We start from the raw sequence: 19,520 nt of genomic DNA on the forward strand, positions 1-19,520 counted from the left end.
TTGATCCAGGAGGCATTTCAACTTTCAAGTCTTACTATTTAAGAAATACATTTTGTAAGGCTATGTAGCTGCCTTAGGTAGTGATTCCTCTGAGGCAGCTGGGCAAAGTAAATTGAAAACCTTGAAAGGATTCACCATTCTAGATGCGATGAAGAACGTTTGTGATTCTTGGGAACATATCAAAATATCAACATTAACAGGATTTTAGAAGAAATTGGTTACAACCCTCATGAATGACTTTGAGGGGTTCAAGACTTCACTGGAGGAAGTAACTGCAGATTAGAAATAGCAAGAGAACTAGAATTAAAAGTAGAGTATGAAAATGTGACTGAATTATATCTGTGATAAAACTTTAATGGATAAGGAGCTGTTTCTTATGGATGAACAAAGAAGGTGGTTTCTTCCGATGGAATCTACTCCTGGTGAAAATGCTGTGAAGATTGTTGAAGTGGCAACAAAAGATTTAGAATATTACATAGACTTAATTGTTAAAGCAGTGGCAGGGTTTGAAAGTAATTGACTCCAATTTTGAAAGAAGTAGGGTAAAATGCTACAGAGAAATCATTCGTGGAAGGAAGAGTCAGTCAGTGCAGCAAAAAAAACTTCATTGTTGTCTTATTTTAAGAAACTGCCACAGCCACCCCAGCCTTCAACCACCACCTCGATCAGTCAGCAGCCGTCAACATGGAGGCAAGACCCTCCACCAGCAAAAAGATTATGACTTGCTGCTGAAGGCTCAGATGATACAATAAGTATTTTTAGCAATTAGCAATAAAATAAGGTATTTTTAATTAAGGTATGCATATAGTTTTTTAGACATACTGCTATTGCATACTTAATAGACTACAGTATAATGTAAACATAACTATATGCACCAGAAAACCAAAAAATGTGTGTGGCTTGCTTTATTGTGATATTCACTTTATTGCGGTGGTCTGGAACTCAGCCTGCAATATCTCTGAGGTATGCCTGTACTGTATTTCTCTGTCTTCAAACATTTGCATTTGCTCTTTCTCTCTAACAAACGTTGATTGGCTAACTTCTGTTCGTTTCTACCTCCATTCCAGTTTAAATGTCACTTTTTAAGGGAAACCTTTTGTGACCCCCGTCCCCCTCCCTCCGCCAAGGCCCTTAAATATGTTCCCAGGAGAGCATTCATCATATGATATTATAACTACTTGTTTACTTTTGTCTTGTTTGATATCCCACTAGACTCAGTGAGGCCAGTGAATGCATATACAGTTTACTCAAGTGTATTTGTGATATGAAGTTTTATATTCCATGCAGTCTGTCCTCAGTGTACTGAAAATTTATAAGTTTTAGAACATGAAGCAGTTTCTGCATTGAGATACCTTCTGAGATCTTTTAGACCACTTTTTAGAAGCTGTTTTATTTTTTGTTCTGAGCTATTCAACTTTATAGGAAAAAAAGAGTCAATAAACTTTAAACAATAGTCTTCCTTTAAAGATGTCTATCTGTAATTACTGTGACCCAGTCAAGCCACTGAAGTTCTGACCTGCCACTGTTATTAATTTAAACTGTAGGAATGGATCAGGGAATCTATGATTTAAGAAAAAGTCAGTCTTTTTCAGTCAAAATATAAGGAGAAGTATGCATTTAAATCTCTCACGTGTATTGGGGTCTTGATAAGCTCTTTTTGATAGACCAGGTTTTTCTTTTAAACATGCAATGACAAAACATTAAAATGTATGTACTAATCTTTGTCCATCAGTGCCTCTCACTGAATATATAAATATTTCCATAGTTTATTCTAATCTCAGTAGTTTACATAATTTTACTTACCTTTACTTCCTAATTTCCAGGTATCTGCATAATCATGCTATTTGTTTTTTTACTAAATTTATTGTATTATTAGTTTTTGGATAGTGCTGTCAAGATAGACTGTCTCTAGTTTTCCCAGTTTTTGCTGTTCTATACAGAAAATTGATGTTCTCAGTTTTGCTCTTGATATTTTTCAGCTCTGCCATTGTCATTTCAGTCAATTTCTCATTTTACCCTTTTTATATAAATTGTTTTTTAAAATTCTTCTAGGGTATGCCATGAAAAGTAATGTTTTCATTTTTACTGAAATGAAATTCACATTAAATTCATTCTTTTAAAGGGTACAAATCAGTGGTTTTAGTATACTTCAAGGTTGGCAACCATTACCTCTATCAAATTAGAAATATTTTCATTAAACCAAAAAGAAACCATATACTCATTAGCAGTCATTCTTCATTCCTCTTTGCCCCCAGCCCCTGGTAGCCACTAATTTATTTAGTCTGTCTGTCTATTCTGCTTATTTTGGACATTTCATATAAGTGGAATTACATAGTATGTGGTTTTTTTTTTTTTTTTTTAAGGTTTGCATTTTTTTTTTTTTTTAATTTATTTATTGATGGCTGTGTTGGGTCCTCGCTTCTGTGCGAGGGCCCTCTCCAGCTGTGGCAAGCGGGGGCCACCCTTCATCGCAGTGCGCGGGCCTCTCACTATCATGGCCTCTCTTGTTGCGGAGCACAGGCTCCAGATGGCGCAGGCTCAGTAATTATGGCTCACGGGCCCAGTTGCTCCGCGGCATGTGGGATCTTCCCAGACCAGGGCTCGAACCCATGTCTCCTGCATTGGCAGGCAGACTCTAAACCACTGCGCCACCAGGGAAGCCCAGTATGTGGTTTTCTGTGTATGATTTTTTTCACTTAGCACGGTGTTTTCAAGGTTCATGCATGCTGTAGCATGTACCAGTACTTTATGGCTACATGATATTTATACTAAACTTTGTTTATCCACTCATGCATTAGTGGACATTTGGATTGTTTCCACTTTTTGGATATTATGAATAATGCTGCTGTGAACATTTGTTTGCAAGTTTTTCTGTGAACATATATTTTCACTTCTCTTGGGTATATGCTGATTCTGTAACTCTTTGAGGAACTGCCAAACTGTTTAGTAATTTTCTTGATAATTTTTACTTAGACAGTTTAGTAGGAGAGTGAAGATTACAATTCCAGGATTCATTACTTCCTTCCTGTAAGAATTGAGTTACTATAATGTTCTTATAAAGAACATTTCATAGACTTGTTTATTGAATGTCTTCAGAAATGCCTCTGTTAAATGTATCCTGCCTAAGGATGAAGTTAGTTGTCATGTTTTATAGAAATACTTTAATTTTTCATTACCACATTGAAAGGTCTGTTAATAGTCCATTGGGCCATAGGAATACATAAATTTTCATATATTTTATAATACATTTTAATTGTTAATAAATTCTAATTGTTGAATTGCTTCTCTTACAGGGTTTTGACTCTGGGAGGAGGGCTACCTTATTTGGAGCACCTTAATCTCTCTGGTTGTCTTACTGTAACTGGTGCAGGCCTGCAGGATTTGGTTTCAGCATGTCCTTCTCTAAATGATGAATACTTTTACTACTGTGACAACATTAACGGTAATGCCTTTTAACAATGGGATAATTTTGGAGGAGTTGATTTAAAAATTTTTAACAGTTCTGAAAATTCTTAGGGTTTCTATTTTGTTTTCTAGATTTCTAATTACCAAACATTTTTACTTTCAGGTTTAGTCTGAAAGATAAGTTTTCTTATCTTTCTAAAGATAAGTTTTCTTATCTTTCTAAAGATAAGTTTTCTTATCTTTCTAAAGATAGGTTTTCTTTTGGAGAGATATCTCAACTATCCATTCTGCCAGATTTTAGAAATATGTAATAGTTTAATCAATCCAAAGTGACAAGTTTTTATAGAATTACTAAAATTCTTATAAAATTTTGGGAAATTCCTCTAGAGTGAAAGAGCACTCATTAACAATACAGAGTATTGCTGTTCTAGATACACCTAATTCTTAGGGATGATAGAGTCAGTTTTCTTGTAGGACAAGAAAACTTCATAATGTAGTAGAAAAAGGAGGACTTTGGTAATGTGAACTCCTCAGGGACCCTGAATCTGGTTCCAAATAATCTCTTGGAAGATTGAAGAGGATGGTGAGTGTGGTATTGGGAAGAGGTTGAGGTGCTTTAAATGTGATTAAAATTCCTATAGTATTATGGAGATTGAGCCCTCAACCTACTTTTAACAATCATCAGGTAACATTTCTTGATTTTTTTGTTTTGTTTTATTTTTTAAGCCTATTCCTGCCCTGCAATGGGACTGTTTAATGTGCTTTTTCAAAGTACGTTCAGTGCCCTGTTGGGCATTTGATAATCACTGGTAGAGACTGAAGTCCTGAAGCATAAAAAGCTGCTCCTCAATTATTAGTAAGCAAGTCAACCTTCTGTATTTATAATTGGAAAAAATTTACATGGTTCAGATTCTACTGTGTCTTTTTACATCATGTATTGTTATTTTTGAGAGTCCAGTTCACCTTAAGATCATGGGAAGATAAACGGAGTCTCTCAGGCAGAAAAATTGACAGACGCCAGCAAGACTAGAGGAATAGTTATCTTCTTTAACGACATACCAGTAGGCAGAGAAGTTAGCAAATCTGCTGTTTCTCAGAGATTAGATTTTTCTTAAAATGTATATGAAGAGACAGGAGATAGCAGCTCTTTTGTTTCTTGAATCACATTGGTGATGCAGGAGATGACCTCCCATGTTCTTGAAATAGCAACACTCACTTCGAGCATTTCTTTGCTCTCTGTTGCCTTTAGTGTATAAGAAGGAATGGGGAAAATTAATGTCATTTTAGTTGCAACCTGCCAAGTGTACAAAAAAAAAGTGTGAGTGCTACAGTGCAGCACTTGCTTCTTTTGGGGATGCAATGAAGAGATTTTTTTTTTTTAATACACGGTTATGTCATTCTAGGTTCACTGGTGTACTTACTAAGGCTTATAGGATATATTATGAAAAGTAATCAGTAAACAATTATTTTTTGTAAGAAAAACACCTTATTGGTAGGTTGCATTTGAGTTGTCTACACTGATTTCAGCATAGGTTATGCTGGTGGGAATAAATCTCAGAACCTAATTTGTTATACTTATTTTGGGCTATATAGATGTTATTGGGTTGGTGGGGGGATTGGGTTTCACTTCATTTTTATGATCTGCCTACTACTTTTGTGTGTGTGTGTTTTTTTTAAAAAACTTCTTGAAATAATTTAGATGTTGGGATAAAGTTAAATACTTAAAAATTTGCACTTTGTTAGTATGTTAGAATTCCTTTCATCTTGACTGGTTTTGAATATATAAATATTAAAGTGTTCCAAAGGAGCTGCTACATTCTTTTTGTTGAATGTTAAGATTTTTTTTTTGATAAATGAGTGGTAATTTTCAATAAATGAATTTTAATGAACATATCTGACTTTAAAATGTTTGAAAGGAAATTGACTGTGCTTGTATAATTCAATACCAAGTCTCCTTTTACAGCTTCTTAAAGCATGATTTGGGGGAAATGGAAATCCTTTAAAGTTTACAGGGTGACTTGTCATGTGAACTTATGTTCCAGAGTTCCAGCCAGTTGCTCTTAAAGCAATGCCCTGATACAATCTTTTCCTTAAAAGGCCATATGGACACTAGAAAGTGTTAGAATAAAGTTGCATTGTATCCAGTTTTGCAAGATGACACGGGATTCATCCAGTATCTTTCATTACAATTCAACTTGTACAATAAATACTTAGTGACTGTAAATATTTAGCTCCCTTTTTATTATTATTTTTATTATTTCTGAAAGTAATCAATATTTTTATACATGTTCTTAAACTAATAGAGAGCATATTTAGGTGACACATTGTATTTTAATATTTGAGAGTAACACTTAACTAAAAATGTATTTTGTCAAAAGAGAGTTTACTTAGTTAACTACCAGGTTACTTACTAAAATAAGTAAATGCTGATAAATAATATTCATTAACTAAAAAGTGATAAGTAAAACAAAATTTTCTATTTCCTAAGCATTAGCAGAGATTTTGGAGAAGATAAATTAGTAATCAGATATTCAAATAGTGTCTGCTGTGAGCAAGACACTGTACTAAGCATTAACATAAAATGCCATTTTTATTCTTCTTAATGATTCTTCATGACATTTAAATTTGTTATTTGACTGATAAAAAAGTTAAGATTTAAGTATAAAAAAAGGCTTCTTAGCCATAACATTTAAAAAATTCCTTGTCATTTAAGAAGTGTTAGATGGAATTGCCTAGTTTTAGAGCTCTGAAGAACATTTGAACAATGATAGCAAATAAACTTGTTGTACTGATTTGCATTTCAATGTATGTTTAATTCATGAATTAAGATAGATTAGATCATAGTAGGTGACACAGTTTCAGATGATTTGCTCTCTTATGTTTCTAATTTAAGTTAAAGAGGAATTAAAGGTAAGTGAAGGTAAGTGCAGATATACAGCATAAGTAATATGCTTAAAATCTAGGAAAAACAAACAATTCAGTAATAAAAATTTGGGAAAATAACAATACCTACCATTATAGCTCTTCTTAACTAATATTTTAAAAAATGCTTTCTTACAAAATTTATTTTTACCATGCATTTACAGATTTTATTTAATGATCATGCAAATGTTATTTTTCTGTTTTCTTTATTATCCTTTACTGTAATTTAGCCCTCATCTATTATAACCATTGGGTTTATTATCTCATATCAAGATCGACATTTACTGGTGATAAGTCAGATGTTTACCTTTGAAATTCTGTGTCTGTGGAAGCACAGCTGTCTACTTGAGATACTTGGCAACCCAACATATCTTAGTCATGTTTCTTTCTAATTCTACCTCACTTTTTCTGTTGCCTATTTATTCTGTTGTCCATTTATTCCCTTTTCTAAGTAGTCCTTCTGTGATGCTTAAGGGTCTTAACTGTTAACATTGCTTATGATTTCCATGCTTTGGAAATTGCTTTCTCCCGTGTTTTCTACAGTATGAAACTAACTTACAAACAGCGGTTGTCTTCACTTTTGCTTTGCCCTAGGCCTTCAACAAAATAAAACCCATTCATGGATGATATCACTTCTTTGGATTTTTAGGATCAGTCACCTGGAATGTCATTCACCTTATGATGGGATTGTAGTTTTGAGGTAGTTAGTATTACAGTTGTTGGTTAAGTACAATTTATGCCCTTAGATTTCCATTGAAACTAAGATATTCTGGTGTGTATCTGAGAAAGGGAGCACATTTTATAGCAATATGAGCGTGAACTTTGTTTTGTGATGAACAAGGGGATGCTGACAGATACCAGGATAGGGTTACTTTCTACCTAATATAGGACACATATCTTTATTCCTACATTTTTCTTCCCGTATTATCCCTACTTCCATCCCTTAGACTTTGAGAGCAAAAAGTGACTCAGGTCACTGGAGTGGAGACTGAGGATCCTGGGCCTCTGTTTTTTGGGGAGGTTGGTGAAAAACTGTGTGGTACAGGCATACCTCGGAGATATTGTGAGTTTGGTTCCAGACCACCATAATAAAGTGAATATTGCAATAAAGTGAGCCACATGAATATTTTGGTTTCCCAGTGTATATAAAAGTTACGTTTGCACTGTACTGTAGTCTATTAAGTGCAAAAGCATTGTCTAAAAAAAGCAATGTACATACTTTAATTTAAAAATACTTTTTTGCTAAAAAATTTTAACCATCATCTGAGCCTTCAGTGAGTCATAGTAGTAACATCAAAGATCACTGATCACAGATGACCATAACAAATATAATAATAATGAAAAAGCTTGAAATATTGTGAGAATTACCAAAATGTGCCAGAGAGACAAGAAGTGAGCAAATGCTGTTGGAAAAATGGTGCCAATAGACTTGCTCAGTGCAAGGTTGCCACACACCTTTAGTTTGTAAAAAATGCGGTATCTGCAAAGTACAATAAAGTGAAGCACAATTAAATGAAGTATGCCTGTGTTTGGAAAAATATGAATCTTTTGATTAGATTCCTTGATCCAATTGGCTCCTTTGAGGCTCCCTTTTAATTTTCTCTTGAAAACCAGTAGCATACTTTACTTTGATTGCTTTCAGCCATCGCTTACGATTTTTCCCTAGGCCACTGATTTCAGTATAAAATTTCTTCCTTACCTTTCTGTCCTTTTAAAAATAGGAGTATAGACATTTAGAAATATTGTAGGGAGTTTCAGTTTGGAATATTGTACCAAAGTCTCCATGTCTCTTTCCTCATGTTTCTCCCTTTCAGAATAGAATTATATACTGAGAAAATGATAGATATGTTGTTGCAAAAGCCACCAGTTTAAGCATTTCATCACAGGGACTGTGTCAGGGCAGGGCAATGATAGTGAGGTAGGAGATTGGCTCTTGGAGAAAGGCTCTACTAGGTGATTGGCAGGCAAAGCAGTAACCAGTGTAAGGGGTGAGGAAAGGCAAGCTAAGAAGGGAAGGTGGGGAATATCAGTTAAAGCTGAAAATGTATTCAAAGGGAAAACCTGGTCAGAGGTTGTCAGTGCGAGAAGATTTTCAAACCACAGGATTTCAAACCACTAGAGCATTTCTAATAAATATCTGATAATATGTACTAAGAAATTTCATTTTGATTCTTTGATTAAGATGACTAGCATTGTGTCTTATTTTAAGAGAAAGTAGTCTTAACAAAAATGCTACTTTATGAATTTTAAGTATTTGACACATTTAACTTTTCATTTTCAAAATGGAATAGATTTTAATTTTGATTAAATAAAAAATGAGCTCGTGGTAATTCAATTTTATATTTGAAATGACTTTAAACATTTATTACGGAACATTTCAAGTATATAAATATAATAATATAAAGGAGCTTTATGGATCATTGGCTTCAGCAGTTATAAACCTGTGGCCAATCTTTTTTCATATACCATTGCCCATTCCCATACCTGCTCCCCGTATCCCAGGCATTATGTTACTTTAAAAGTTAAGCATAAGTATTTGAAAATGAATGAAATCATAAGCTATTGCAGTTCCACTGTGCTTGTAAAGTTCATTAGTTTCTTTTCTTAAAGATACATTATTATTTCCATTAGTGAAATATATGAATGCTATACTTCATTGCTTGTATATCCTAAGAAATTAGTCCTTTGTATTTTGTATATTGCCATTTCAGGAATACAAAAAAAAGTTAAATTCTGGTAAATAAGTGTGTTCTATGTGTTTATTTGCAAGTAGTTATTTTCTTATGTTGGTATTAGCATAATCGCCTTCTTTTGCAATGGATTGCTACTTCAAAAAACAAAGCAAAGCTAATTTAACATATTTTTCTGAGTTAAAGTCTTGATATCATTCCAGGGTACTATGATTTTTCAATTATAATCCATTTGATAAAATAAATATTATTTTCTATAATAAAATTATATTTCATGTACTTTTATGGTCCTTACATACCAAAAATGGAAGTATTTTGGTTCTAATTGATGAAAGAACTAATTAACTTTGTTCATGGTGCAGACATACTGAAAGGCTTCAATATAGTTAAAATGTCTTTTTCCACATTTGCTTGCCTTTATGAAAACTGTGATTCATTCAGAGTACTTGACATTTGAATATGCGCCATGATATCTCTTTGATACTTTCTAATTCTCAGCTATGTTCCCTAATGGATCTTTTAATCTAGTGTCTGGGTAGCATAATGTGATTGGAATAAAATCAGTTATTCCACAAATGTATTACTACTTTTCTTTGTAATGGAATCATAATTTTTATTATGTCTTAGATATGTTTTTAATTATTCATTCATTACATATTTAATTCTGGAAGATAATTTCATCTAACCCTATCACATGACTTATTTTGGGTACAGATGTTAAATAACAATATGGCAAATATGTTAAGGCTATATCTACGTAGTTTATTTTTAACAAAAATTTTGAATATAATATTTATTATAATTGCTCAATACTGGATTCTTTAGCTTATCTATTACAGATAAGGTTGTTTTTGCCTTAATTATATTTCTAGGAAAGATGTTCATGATACAAGAAATCCATTGTGAAGTTATCCTGGCAGTCTTGCTTCTGTGGGTTATCTCTTTTCTTCTTGGATTTTTTATTTTGTAAGATTGTTGCCAAAAAATTACTTCTTTTCATTCTTCTTTTTCATTTACCTATATTAGTTAAAGTCAAACTGCTGTTGGCGATTTTTGTGCTGAATAATTTTTTATACGCTCATTGTGGGATTTTACTTCTATGTTACAAATGTATTATTACTAGTTAAAAAAAAAATAAGTGTTTTACTTCTTTCATTAGCAAGATTATTTTTGTGTGATAAGAAATTCCTCCTTTCACACTTTTCTGTTTTCATACAGGTCCTCATGCTGACACCGCCAGTGGATGCCAGAATTTGCAGTGTGGTTTTCGAGCCTGCTGCCGCTCTGGCGAATGACCCTTGACTTCTGACCTTTGTCTACTTCATTTAGCTGAGCAGGCTTCCTTTCATGCACTTTACTTATAGCACATTTCTTGTGTTAATCATCCCTTTTTGAGTGTGACTTGTTTTGGCCCCATTTCTTACAGCCTCGGAAATCTTAATTTACCAGTGAATTGTACAGTGTTGTTTCTCTTGCAAATCATATTTTTGTTTTAGAAAGGGATTAGGTCTTTTCATAGGGTGAGAACAATTTTATCAGATTTCTTTTAAACTAAATATTTTGAAAAAAATGTCACTAATGCCATGCCATTTAAAGTATTTTTTAGATTATTTTGAGTTTTGAAGTTAATGGGTTATTGGTTCTCTTCATAGATAAACACTGTACCAAGCCTTGCAGATCTTTTCAGATATACATTTTTGAAGTTTTATTTTCAGAGACTGCACATTTTGGAAACCAGTCTCTTTTCCGTAATGTGTCCTTTATTTGAACAATTCTCAGAGGGCCAATTCAAACATATCCACATATAAGATTCTTTAAGATTATAAAATAAATTGGCTTCTTGGTGTTAGCTCAGGGAGCTGGCACAGCACCAGTGTCTTTGTATTTGCTTTCTTCAAAGACCCCTGGTTCCCACCACTGTCCGTAAATTGTCACATTTGGGGGAGGGGTTTTTAAAAGTTCCACAGTCATTTGAAGAAATGTATAAATAAAATCTACTTTGAGGACTTTACCAAGTAATTTCTTTTGTGTTTTGATTTTGTTGTAAATCTCAATCCAGGGTTACTTTACTGTGAAATAGGACTAAATAGGTCTTTTCAACTCCCATGAAATCATGACCCTGACAAATGAATAGTTTTAGACAGATACCTGATTTTATTGAGCTGAATTGTCTTTTTGAAATTTATTGTGCAATAGTCAGAATTTGAATTTGTAAGCTTGTCTTCATTGCTGTTTGATATAATAATTGGAATGGAGACCTGTTATTCAGAAAGGCACATATTGAGTCAATTTTATGTCATGTTATGTATAATTTATGTCACAAAGAAGAGAATAGTCAGCAGCATGCCATCTATTTTTATAAATATCTGTAAGGCTGTGGAAGAGAAGGTAATCTTGCAATTATGTTCTTTGTGGTCCCAGGTATTTTTTGTTTGTTTGTTTTATTGAGGAAGAGGAAGAGTAGGAAAGATACAAACTATAGATAGACAGATTTCAGTTCAGGCTAAGAGAAAACTATTTTACACAGAGTTGTCTAAAGATGAAGGAAGAATCATTTGATGAGAAAATAAATAAGGAGAGTCACTCTGCTTTTAAATTTAACTAACATTTGAACTAAATACTGTGAGGGAAGATCACCTCTAAGGAAGGACATCTAATGACTGTGAAATTTCACCTTTCTCTAAGAGTTCTCTCATTTTGATTCCATTGCTGTTAACATTTGTGAAATATAAGATGGAACCCCTCAAGTTTCTTGTATGGAGGATAAGGCAGCTGTAGAAGCAGACCATCTTACCCTTTAAGTTTGTGTCTCTTAGCTTAAGTCCTCATGCCTCTTGTTGGCACTACTGCGCCTAGCTGCCTCCTTTAAAAGTCTGGCCTAAGCACAAGGGAAAAAACGTTCTGGATTCCCTTAGAGAACTTGAGAGGAAATCTGAGTTTAGTGAGCAGTTACAGGGTCAGAAGTTTTATTTTGTAGATTGACTGTTTTGTCGTTACTGTACTTTTATTTCCTTAAGTGTTTAATAAAGTTTGTTTGAAAAGTTGACATCAGGGACTATTTCAAGAAAACAAACTAAAATAAGTCTTCTGGAGTGAGTCTCATCCAACTGCATGGTAAAATTAGTCATCTCTATAACCAGGTCCCAAGTCATCAAGGGAGTACTCAAGTTTATACTCATGTAATCAGAAAACAGTGTAATATTTGGGGGGTAAAATTTTTGATAATACTTAATGGAAAAAATCATGATTAAATGATATTTTGGGACTTGGCTTAAATGTTATTCTTCATAAATTAATTAATTTGAGCAGCTTATTTCCCAGGGGTTCCAGGTAATTGAGGTGCCCCCCTTTTGCTTTGTCCTGTGCTACTTGATATTAGAAAACCATTAAATAGGACTTGGCAGTCTTGAACCAAACTGACTTCAACATGTGAGCACATTGCATGTGGAAACTCACTGTTTTTCTACCACCCCCACTACCCCCACCCATTTCATGGGGAGATGGCATAATCTGCATTTAATTTTTAAATATTACTGCTTTTCCATTATTAAGGATAGTTAATGCTTTAAAATTTCTTCTAAATTTATTTTTCATTGAAATATAGTTGATGTACAATATTATGTTAGTTTCAAGTGTACTGCGTAATGACCTGACACTTGCATACATTATGAAATGATCACTGTGGTAAGTCTGGTAACCACCTCTACTTACATAAAGTTATTACTGTATTATTGACCATATTCCTTATGCTGTATATTACATCCCCATGACTTATTTATTATATAACAGGGTTTGTACCTCTTAATCTCCTTCACCTATTTCCCCTACCCTCCTCCCTTCTTGCAACCACTGGTTTGTTTTCTGTATCTATGGGACTGTTTTTGTTTTGTTTTTAGATTCCACATATAAGTAAAATCATGTCATATTTGTCTTTCTCTGTCTGACTTATTTCACTTAGTATCCTCTAGATCCATCCATGTTTTCTCAAGTGGCAAGATTCTTTTTTAATGGCTGAGTAATATCATATATACGTATATATATATGTATGTGTGTGTGTATATATATATATATATATATATATCACCTTTATCCATTTATCTTTCCATGGACTCTCAGGTTGCTTCCATCTCGTGGCTATTATAAATAATGCAGCAGTGAACACTGGAGTGCATATAACTTTTTAAATTAGTGTTTTTGTTTTCTTTGGATAAATACTCAGAAGTGAAATTGCTGACAGTTCAATTTTTAATTTTTTGAGGATTCTCCATACTCTTCTGCATAGGGGCTGCACCAATTTGCAATCCCACCAGTAGTGCATGAGGGTTCGCTTTTCTCCACATCTTTACCAACACTTGTTATTTGTTGTCTTTTTGTTGGCAGCCATTCTGACAGGTGTGAGGTGGTTATCTCATTGTGGTTTTGATTTGCATTTCCCTGGTAATTAATGATGTTGAGCATATTTTTATGTGTCTGTTGGCCATCAGTATGTCTTCTTTGGAAAAATGTCTATTCAGGTCTGCTGCCCATTTTTTAATCTGGTTGTTTGTTTTTTTGATGTCAAGCTGTATGAGTTCTTTGTATATTTTGGATATTAACCCTTTGTCAGATATATCATTTGCAAATATCTTCTCCCATTCAGTAGGCTGCCTTTTTGTTTTGCTGAGAGTTCTTTTTGTTTTTTTGCATGCAAAAGCTCTTTAGTTTGATGTAGCCCCATTTGCTTATTTTTGCTTTTATTGCCCTTGCCTGAGGAGATATATCCAAGCTATTGGTAAGACCAGTGTCAAAGAGCATACTGCCTGTGTTTTCTTCTGGGAGTTTTATGGTTTTGGGTCCTTACATTTAAGTCTTTAATCCATTTTGAGTTTATTTTTGTATCTGTTGTGAGAAAGTAGTCCAGTTTGATTCTTTTTTAATGTAGCTCTCCAGTTTTCCCAATACTGTTTATTGAAGAGAATGTCTTTTTCCCATTTATATTCTTGCCTCCTTTGTCATAGATTAATTGATCATATAAGTGTGAATTTACTTCTGGACTCTATTCTGTTCCATTGATCTGTGTGTCTGTTTTTTATGCCAGCACCATACTGTTTTGATTACTGTAGCTTTGTAGTATGGTTTGAAATCAGGAAGCCTGATACCTCCAGCTTTGTTCTTCTTTCTCATGATTGTTTTGGCTGTTCAAGGTCTTTTGTGTTTCCATTCAATTTTAGGATTATTTGTTTAGTTTTGTGAGAAATGCTATTGGTATTTTGATAGAGAGAGATAGCATTGAATCTGTAGATTCCCTTGAATAGTATGGTCATTTTAACAATATTAATTCCTCCAATTCATGAGTCTGGTATATCTTTCTATTTGTGTTTTCTTCAGTTTCTTTCATCAGTGTCTTATAGTTTTCCAAGCTGTACCCACCTTAAATGGATGTTGAATTTTGTCAAAAACTTTTTCTGCATCTCTTGAGGTGATCATATGATTTTTATTGAGTTTCTTAAGGTTATCACATTCATTGATTTGCAGATACTGAATCATCCTTGCATCCCTGGGATAAATTCCACTTGATCATGGTGTATGATTCTTTTAATGTATTGTTGAATTTGGTTTGCTAATACTTTCTTGAGGATTTTTGCATCTATGTTCATCAGTGACATTGGCCTGTCATTTTCTTTTGCACGTGTTGTCTTTCGTTTTGGTATCAGGGTGATGCTGTCCTTGTAGAATGAGTTTGGAAGCATTTTTTTCCTCTGCAGTTTTTTGGAATAGTTTGAGAAGGATGGATGTTAACTCCTCTTTAAATTTTTGGTGGAATTCACCAGTGAAGCCATCTGGTCCTGGACTTCTGTTTGCTGGGAGTTTTTTTGGTTACTGATTCAATTTCATTACTGGTAATTGGTGTGTTCATATTTTCTGTTTCTTCCTAATTTAGTCATGGGAGATTGTACATTTCTAGGAATTTATTCCATTTCTTCTAGGTTGTCCATTTTATTGGCATATAATTGTTCTCAATATAATCTCTTACGATTCTTTGTGTTCCTGTGGTGTTAGCTATAACTTCTCATCTTTCATTTTTTATTTTATTTGGACTCTCTTTTTATGTTGATGAGTCTGGCTAAAGGTTTATCAATTTTGTTTACCTTTCAAAGAACCAACTCTTAGTTTCATTGATCTTTTCTATTGTTTTTTAGTCTCTGTCTCATTTATTTTCCTCTGATCATTATTATTTCTTCCTTTCTGCTAACTTTGGGTTTTGTTTGTTCTTCTTTTTCTAGTTCCTTTGGATATAAGGTTAAATTTTTATTTGAGATTTTTCTTGTTTCCTGAGGTGGGCTTGTATTGCTATGATCTTCCCTCTTAGAACTGCTTTTGCTGAGTTCCATAGACACTGGATCATTGTGTTTCCATTTTCACTTGTCTCCAGGTATTTTTTAAATTTCTTTTTTGATTTCTTCAGTGATCCATTGGATATTTAATAGCATATTGTTTAGCCTCCATGTGCTTGTGTGGGGTTTTTTTTTTTTTTTTAGGTAGTTGATTTTTAGTCTTACAGCATTGTAGTTGGAAAGGATGCTTGATATGATTTCAGTCTTCTTAAATTTACTGAAACTTGTTTTGTGGCCTAGCACGTGATCTGTCCTGGAGAATGTTCCATGTGCACTTGAAAAGAATGTGTGTCGTGCTGCTTTTGGATAGTATGTTCTCTATATATTTAAAATCCATCTAGTGTAATGTATCATTTAAGGCCAGTGTTTCCTTATTGCTTTTCTGTCTGGATGATCTGTTCATTGATGTAAGTGGGGTGTTAAAGGTTCCTTCTATTACTGTGTTACTGTCAGTTTCTCCCTTTATGTTTGTTAATATTTGCTTCACATTGTTAGGTGCTCCTTTGTTGGCTGCATATATATTTATAGCTGTTATGTCGTCTTGTTGGATTGACCCCTTTTATCATTGTGTAATATCCTTCTTTGTTTCTTGTTATAGTCTTTGTTTTAAAGTCTATTTTGTCTGATATAAGTGTTGCTAACCTGTCTTTCTTTTCATTTCCATTCACATGGAGTACCTTATTATGTCCACTCACTTTCAGTCTGTGTGCGTATTTAGGTCTGAAATAAGTCTCTTACAGGCAGCATATATATGGTTACTTTTTTGTTTGTTTATTTTTAAAAATCTCTTCAGCCACTCTAAGTCTTTTGACTGGAGTCCATTTACATTTAAAGTAATTGTTGATAGGTAACGTACTTTTTGCCATTTTGTTAATTGTTTTCTGGTTGTTTTGGTAGTTTGTTTTGTTCCTTTTTTTCTTTTGTCTTCTTCCCTTGTGACTTGATGACTATCTTTAGTGTTATGTTTGGATCCCTTTCTCTTATTGTGTGTATTGATTATAGGTTTTTGGTCTTAGGTTACCATGAGGTAGGTAGGAAGATACATAGATAGGTATATGTGATTATTTAATGTTGATCTTTTTTAGTTTGAATGCATTCTAACAACCCTGCATTTTTACCTCCCTCTCTACATTTAATGTTTTGATATCATATTTTACATCTTTTTGTTTTGTGTATTTTTTGACTACTTATTGTGGATATAGATAATTTTACTACTTTTGTTTTTTAATTTTACTACTAGCTTTATAAGTGGTTGATATACTACCTTATGGTATGTTTGCTTTTATTGATGAGACTTTTGCTTTTGTAATTTTCATATTTCTAGTTGTGGCCTTTTATTTTTTCCACTTAGGGAAGTCCTTTTAACATTTCTTGTAAAGCTGTTTTAGTGGTACTGAAGTCTTTTTAGTTTTTGCTTATCTGTAAAGTTCTTTATCTCTCCTTCAAATCTGAATGATAGTCTTGCCAGATAGAATATTCTTGGTTTAAAGTTTGTTTTTTTTTCCCATCAGTTCTCTCCCTTCTGGCCTACAGGGTTTCTGCTGAAAAGTCAGCTCTTAGTCTTATGGGAGGTCCCTTGTATGTATCTAGTTGTTTATCTCTTGCTGCTTTTAATATTCTCTCTATCTTTAATTTTTTGCTGTTTTAATTATAATGTGTCTTGGTGTGGACCTCTTTGAGTTCATATTCTTTGAGACTCTCTGTTTCCTGGAACTGAATGTCTGTTTATTTTCCCAAGTTAGGGAAGCTTTCAGCTATTATTTCTTCAGATAAGTTCTCTGCCCCTTTCTCTTCTTCTGGGACCCCTATAATGTGAATGTTAGTGCACTTGACATTGTCTCAGAGGTTCTTAAACTTTCTCATTTTTTTAAATTATTTTTTTTTTCAGCTTTGGTATTTCTGCTACTCTGTCTTCCAGTTCACTGACTGTTCCTCTGTATTTAATCTACTGATGATTCCTTCTAGTGTATTTTTTATTTTTATTGTATTCTTCACCTCTGTTTATTTTTTCTCTATATTTTCTAACTCTGTTAAACTTCTCACTGTGTTCGTCTATTCTTCTCCTGAGTTCGTCGAGCATCTTATGATCATTATCTTGAATTCTTTATGGGTTAGATTGCTTATTTCCACTTTGGTTTGTTCTTCTTCTGGGGTTTTGTCTTTTTTCTTCATTTGGAACGTATTCCTCTGTCTCTTCATTTTGCCTAACTCTCTGTTTATTTCTATGTATCTAGTAGGTCACTTAGCTTTTATGATCTTGGAGAAGTGGCCGTCTGTCGGAGACATCTAATGGAGCCCAGCAGCACCCTCCCCTCTGCTCACTAGTGCTATATATTCTAGGGGGTGTTCTCTTTGTGGGCTGTGTGGGCCCTTCTGTTGTGGTGGGGCTGACTACTTTGGGTGTGTGGTAGGTGGGGCTGGCCCCTGGCCCAGTTGGCTGCTGGGCCTTGCCTTGTGCGGTGGCTGCTGGCTCACTGGTTGTTGGGGCTGAGTCCCACAATGGCAAGCTGCGTGTCCCAGGGGGTCCTGGGGCTGGTGCTGGCTGCAGGGGCTGGGGGTACCTTGTGTTGGTGGTGGTCCAACACCAGGTGTACTGTTAAGCCCCCTGCACTAATAGACTAGAGAGAGGACTCCAGAATGGTGCTTACCAGAACCAGTGTCCTAATGGTAGAATGAGCTCCCCAAAATGGCACCCCCAGTGTTTATGTCTGTGTGGGGAGTCCCAGTTCCCTCCTACCTCTCAGGGAGTCTCTCCAGGATCTGCAAGTTTGTCTGACCGAGATGTCTTTCAAATTACTGCTTCTTCATTGGGACTTGGAGTGATTGAGATTTTGTGTGTACCCTTTAAGAGTGGAGCCCACTTGTGTCTCACATATGCACACCCCACTGGCCTTCAAACGCAGACATTCTAGGGGCTCATCTTCCAGGTGCAGGACCCCTGGGCTGGGGAGCCCAATGTGGGGCTTGGACCCCTTGCTCCTTGGGGAGAACCTCTGTAATTGAGATTATCTTTCCATTTGTGGGTCATCTACCCAGGGGTGTGGGTCTTGACTCTACTGTGTCTCCGACCCTCTTAGCCATCTCATTGTGGTTTTTTGTTATATCTTTAGTTGTGGACAATCTTTCTGCCAGTTGTTCTCATAGATGGTTGCTCTGTAAATAGTTGTAATTTTCCTGAGCCTGTGATAGGAGGTGAGTTCAGTGTCTTCCTATTCCACCATCTTGGCCACACCTCTGTGGATAGTTAATGGTTAATGAAACAATATATACACTTGGTTTAAATTTATATTGGGTTTTGTGATGGATTTTATGAAATATTGAAACTGTTTTTAGAATAAGAGGCAACAAGTAAAATGCCTTGTGTTACCTGACATACATCAAGTGCCACATACTGGATAGTGTTTTAAGTACTTTAAATATACTGACTTTTAAAATCAGTACAACAATGTGGTGAAGTTGGTAATGGGATCATCCCAATCTTATATATGGGGAAAGTTAAGTAACAGAGAGGTTAAGTAACTTGCCTATGGATTACCCAGCTAGTAAGTGGCAGAACTAGTATTTCTCCAAAGCTCATGCTCTTAACCACTCAACTATCCTGTCTCTATATTGCTATATTGGTAATGACTACTATGGGTCAGACCTTGAATTCTCCTTTGAAGGGTTCATAGTATAAATATCAGAGGCTTGTAAACACATAATCATAATTTGATAGGGAAAGGCATAAGGGAATAAAGATAAAAAATTTTCCTTAACTTGGTTCTTCTGTCTTTATGTTTTTTGTTTTGTTTTGCTTTTAAGTGAGACTGTATTCCAGCTACATCAGTCGTTCTCAGCTTGAGGCAGTTTATCCCATAGAAGACATTTGGCAATGACTGGAAACATTCTTGGTTGTCACAACTTGGCAGAGGGGAAGAATGCAACTGGCAGCTAGTGGGTAGGTGCCAAGGATGCTGTTAAACATCCTACAAAGCCCTTCACAACAAATAATTACTTGGCCCAGAATGTCAATAGTGCCGCTACTGAGAAATCCTGTTTTACATATTTCTATTTTGTGTACATCTTTCCATGTCAGTACATACCTTTAATTCCTTTTAGTATTATCTGACTTTGGCTTCATCAGTTTGGG

General features: G+C 34.6%; 1 protein-coding gene across 1 annotated transcript in view; it reads left to right on the forward strand.

The window, feature by feature from the left end:
- FBXL5 (F-box and leucine rich repeat protein 5) overlaps positions 1 to 11,036 on the forward strand; it is a 48,507-nt gene extending 37,471 nt beyond the window's left edge. Inside the window, exons 10-11 of the mRNA XM_036852662.1 lie at positions 3,294 to 3,442; positions 10,236 to 11,036. Coding sequence (XP_036708557.1) covers positions 3,294 to 3,442; positions 10,236 to 10,312 — 226 coding nt within the window. The 3' untranslated portion in view covers positions 10,313 to 11,036. The remainder of the gene's footprint in view (positions 1 to 3,293; positions 3,443 to 10,235) is intronic.
- The last annotated feature ends 8,484 nt before the right edge of the window (positions 11,037 to 19,520 follow it).

Source organism: Balaenoptera musculus, chromosome 5, assembly GCF_009873245.2.
Source record: "Balaenoptera musculus isolate JJ_BM4_2016_0621 chromosome 5, mBalMus1.pri.v3, whole genome shotgun sequence".
In the NCBI taxonomy this organism is placed as follows: Eukaryota; Metazoa; Chordata; class Mammalia; order Artiodactyla; family Balaenopteridae; genus Balaenoptera; species Balaenoptera musculus.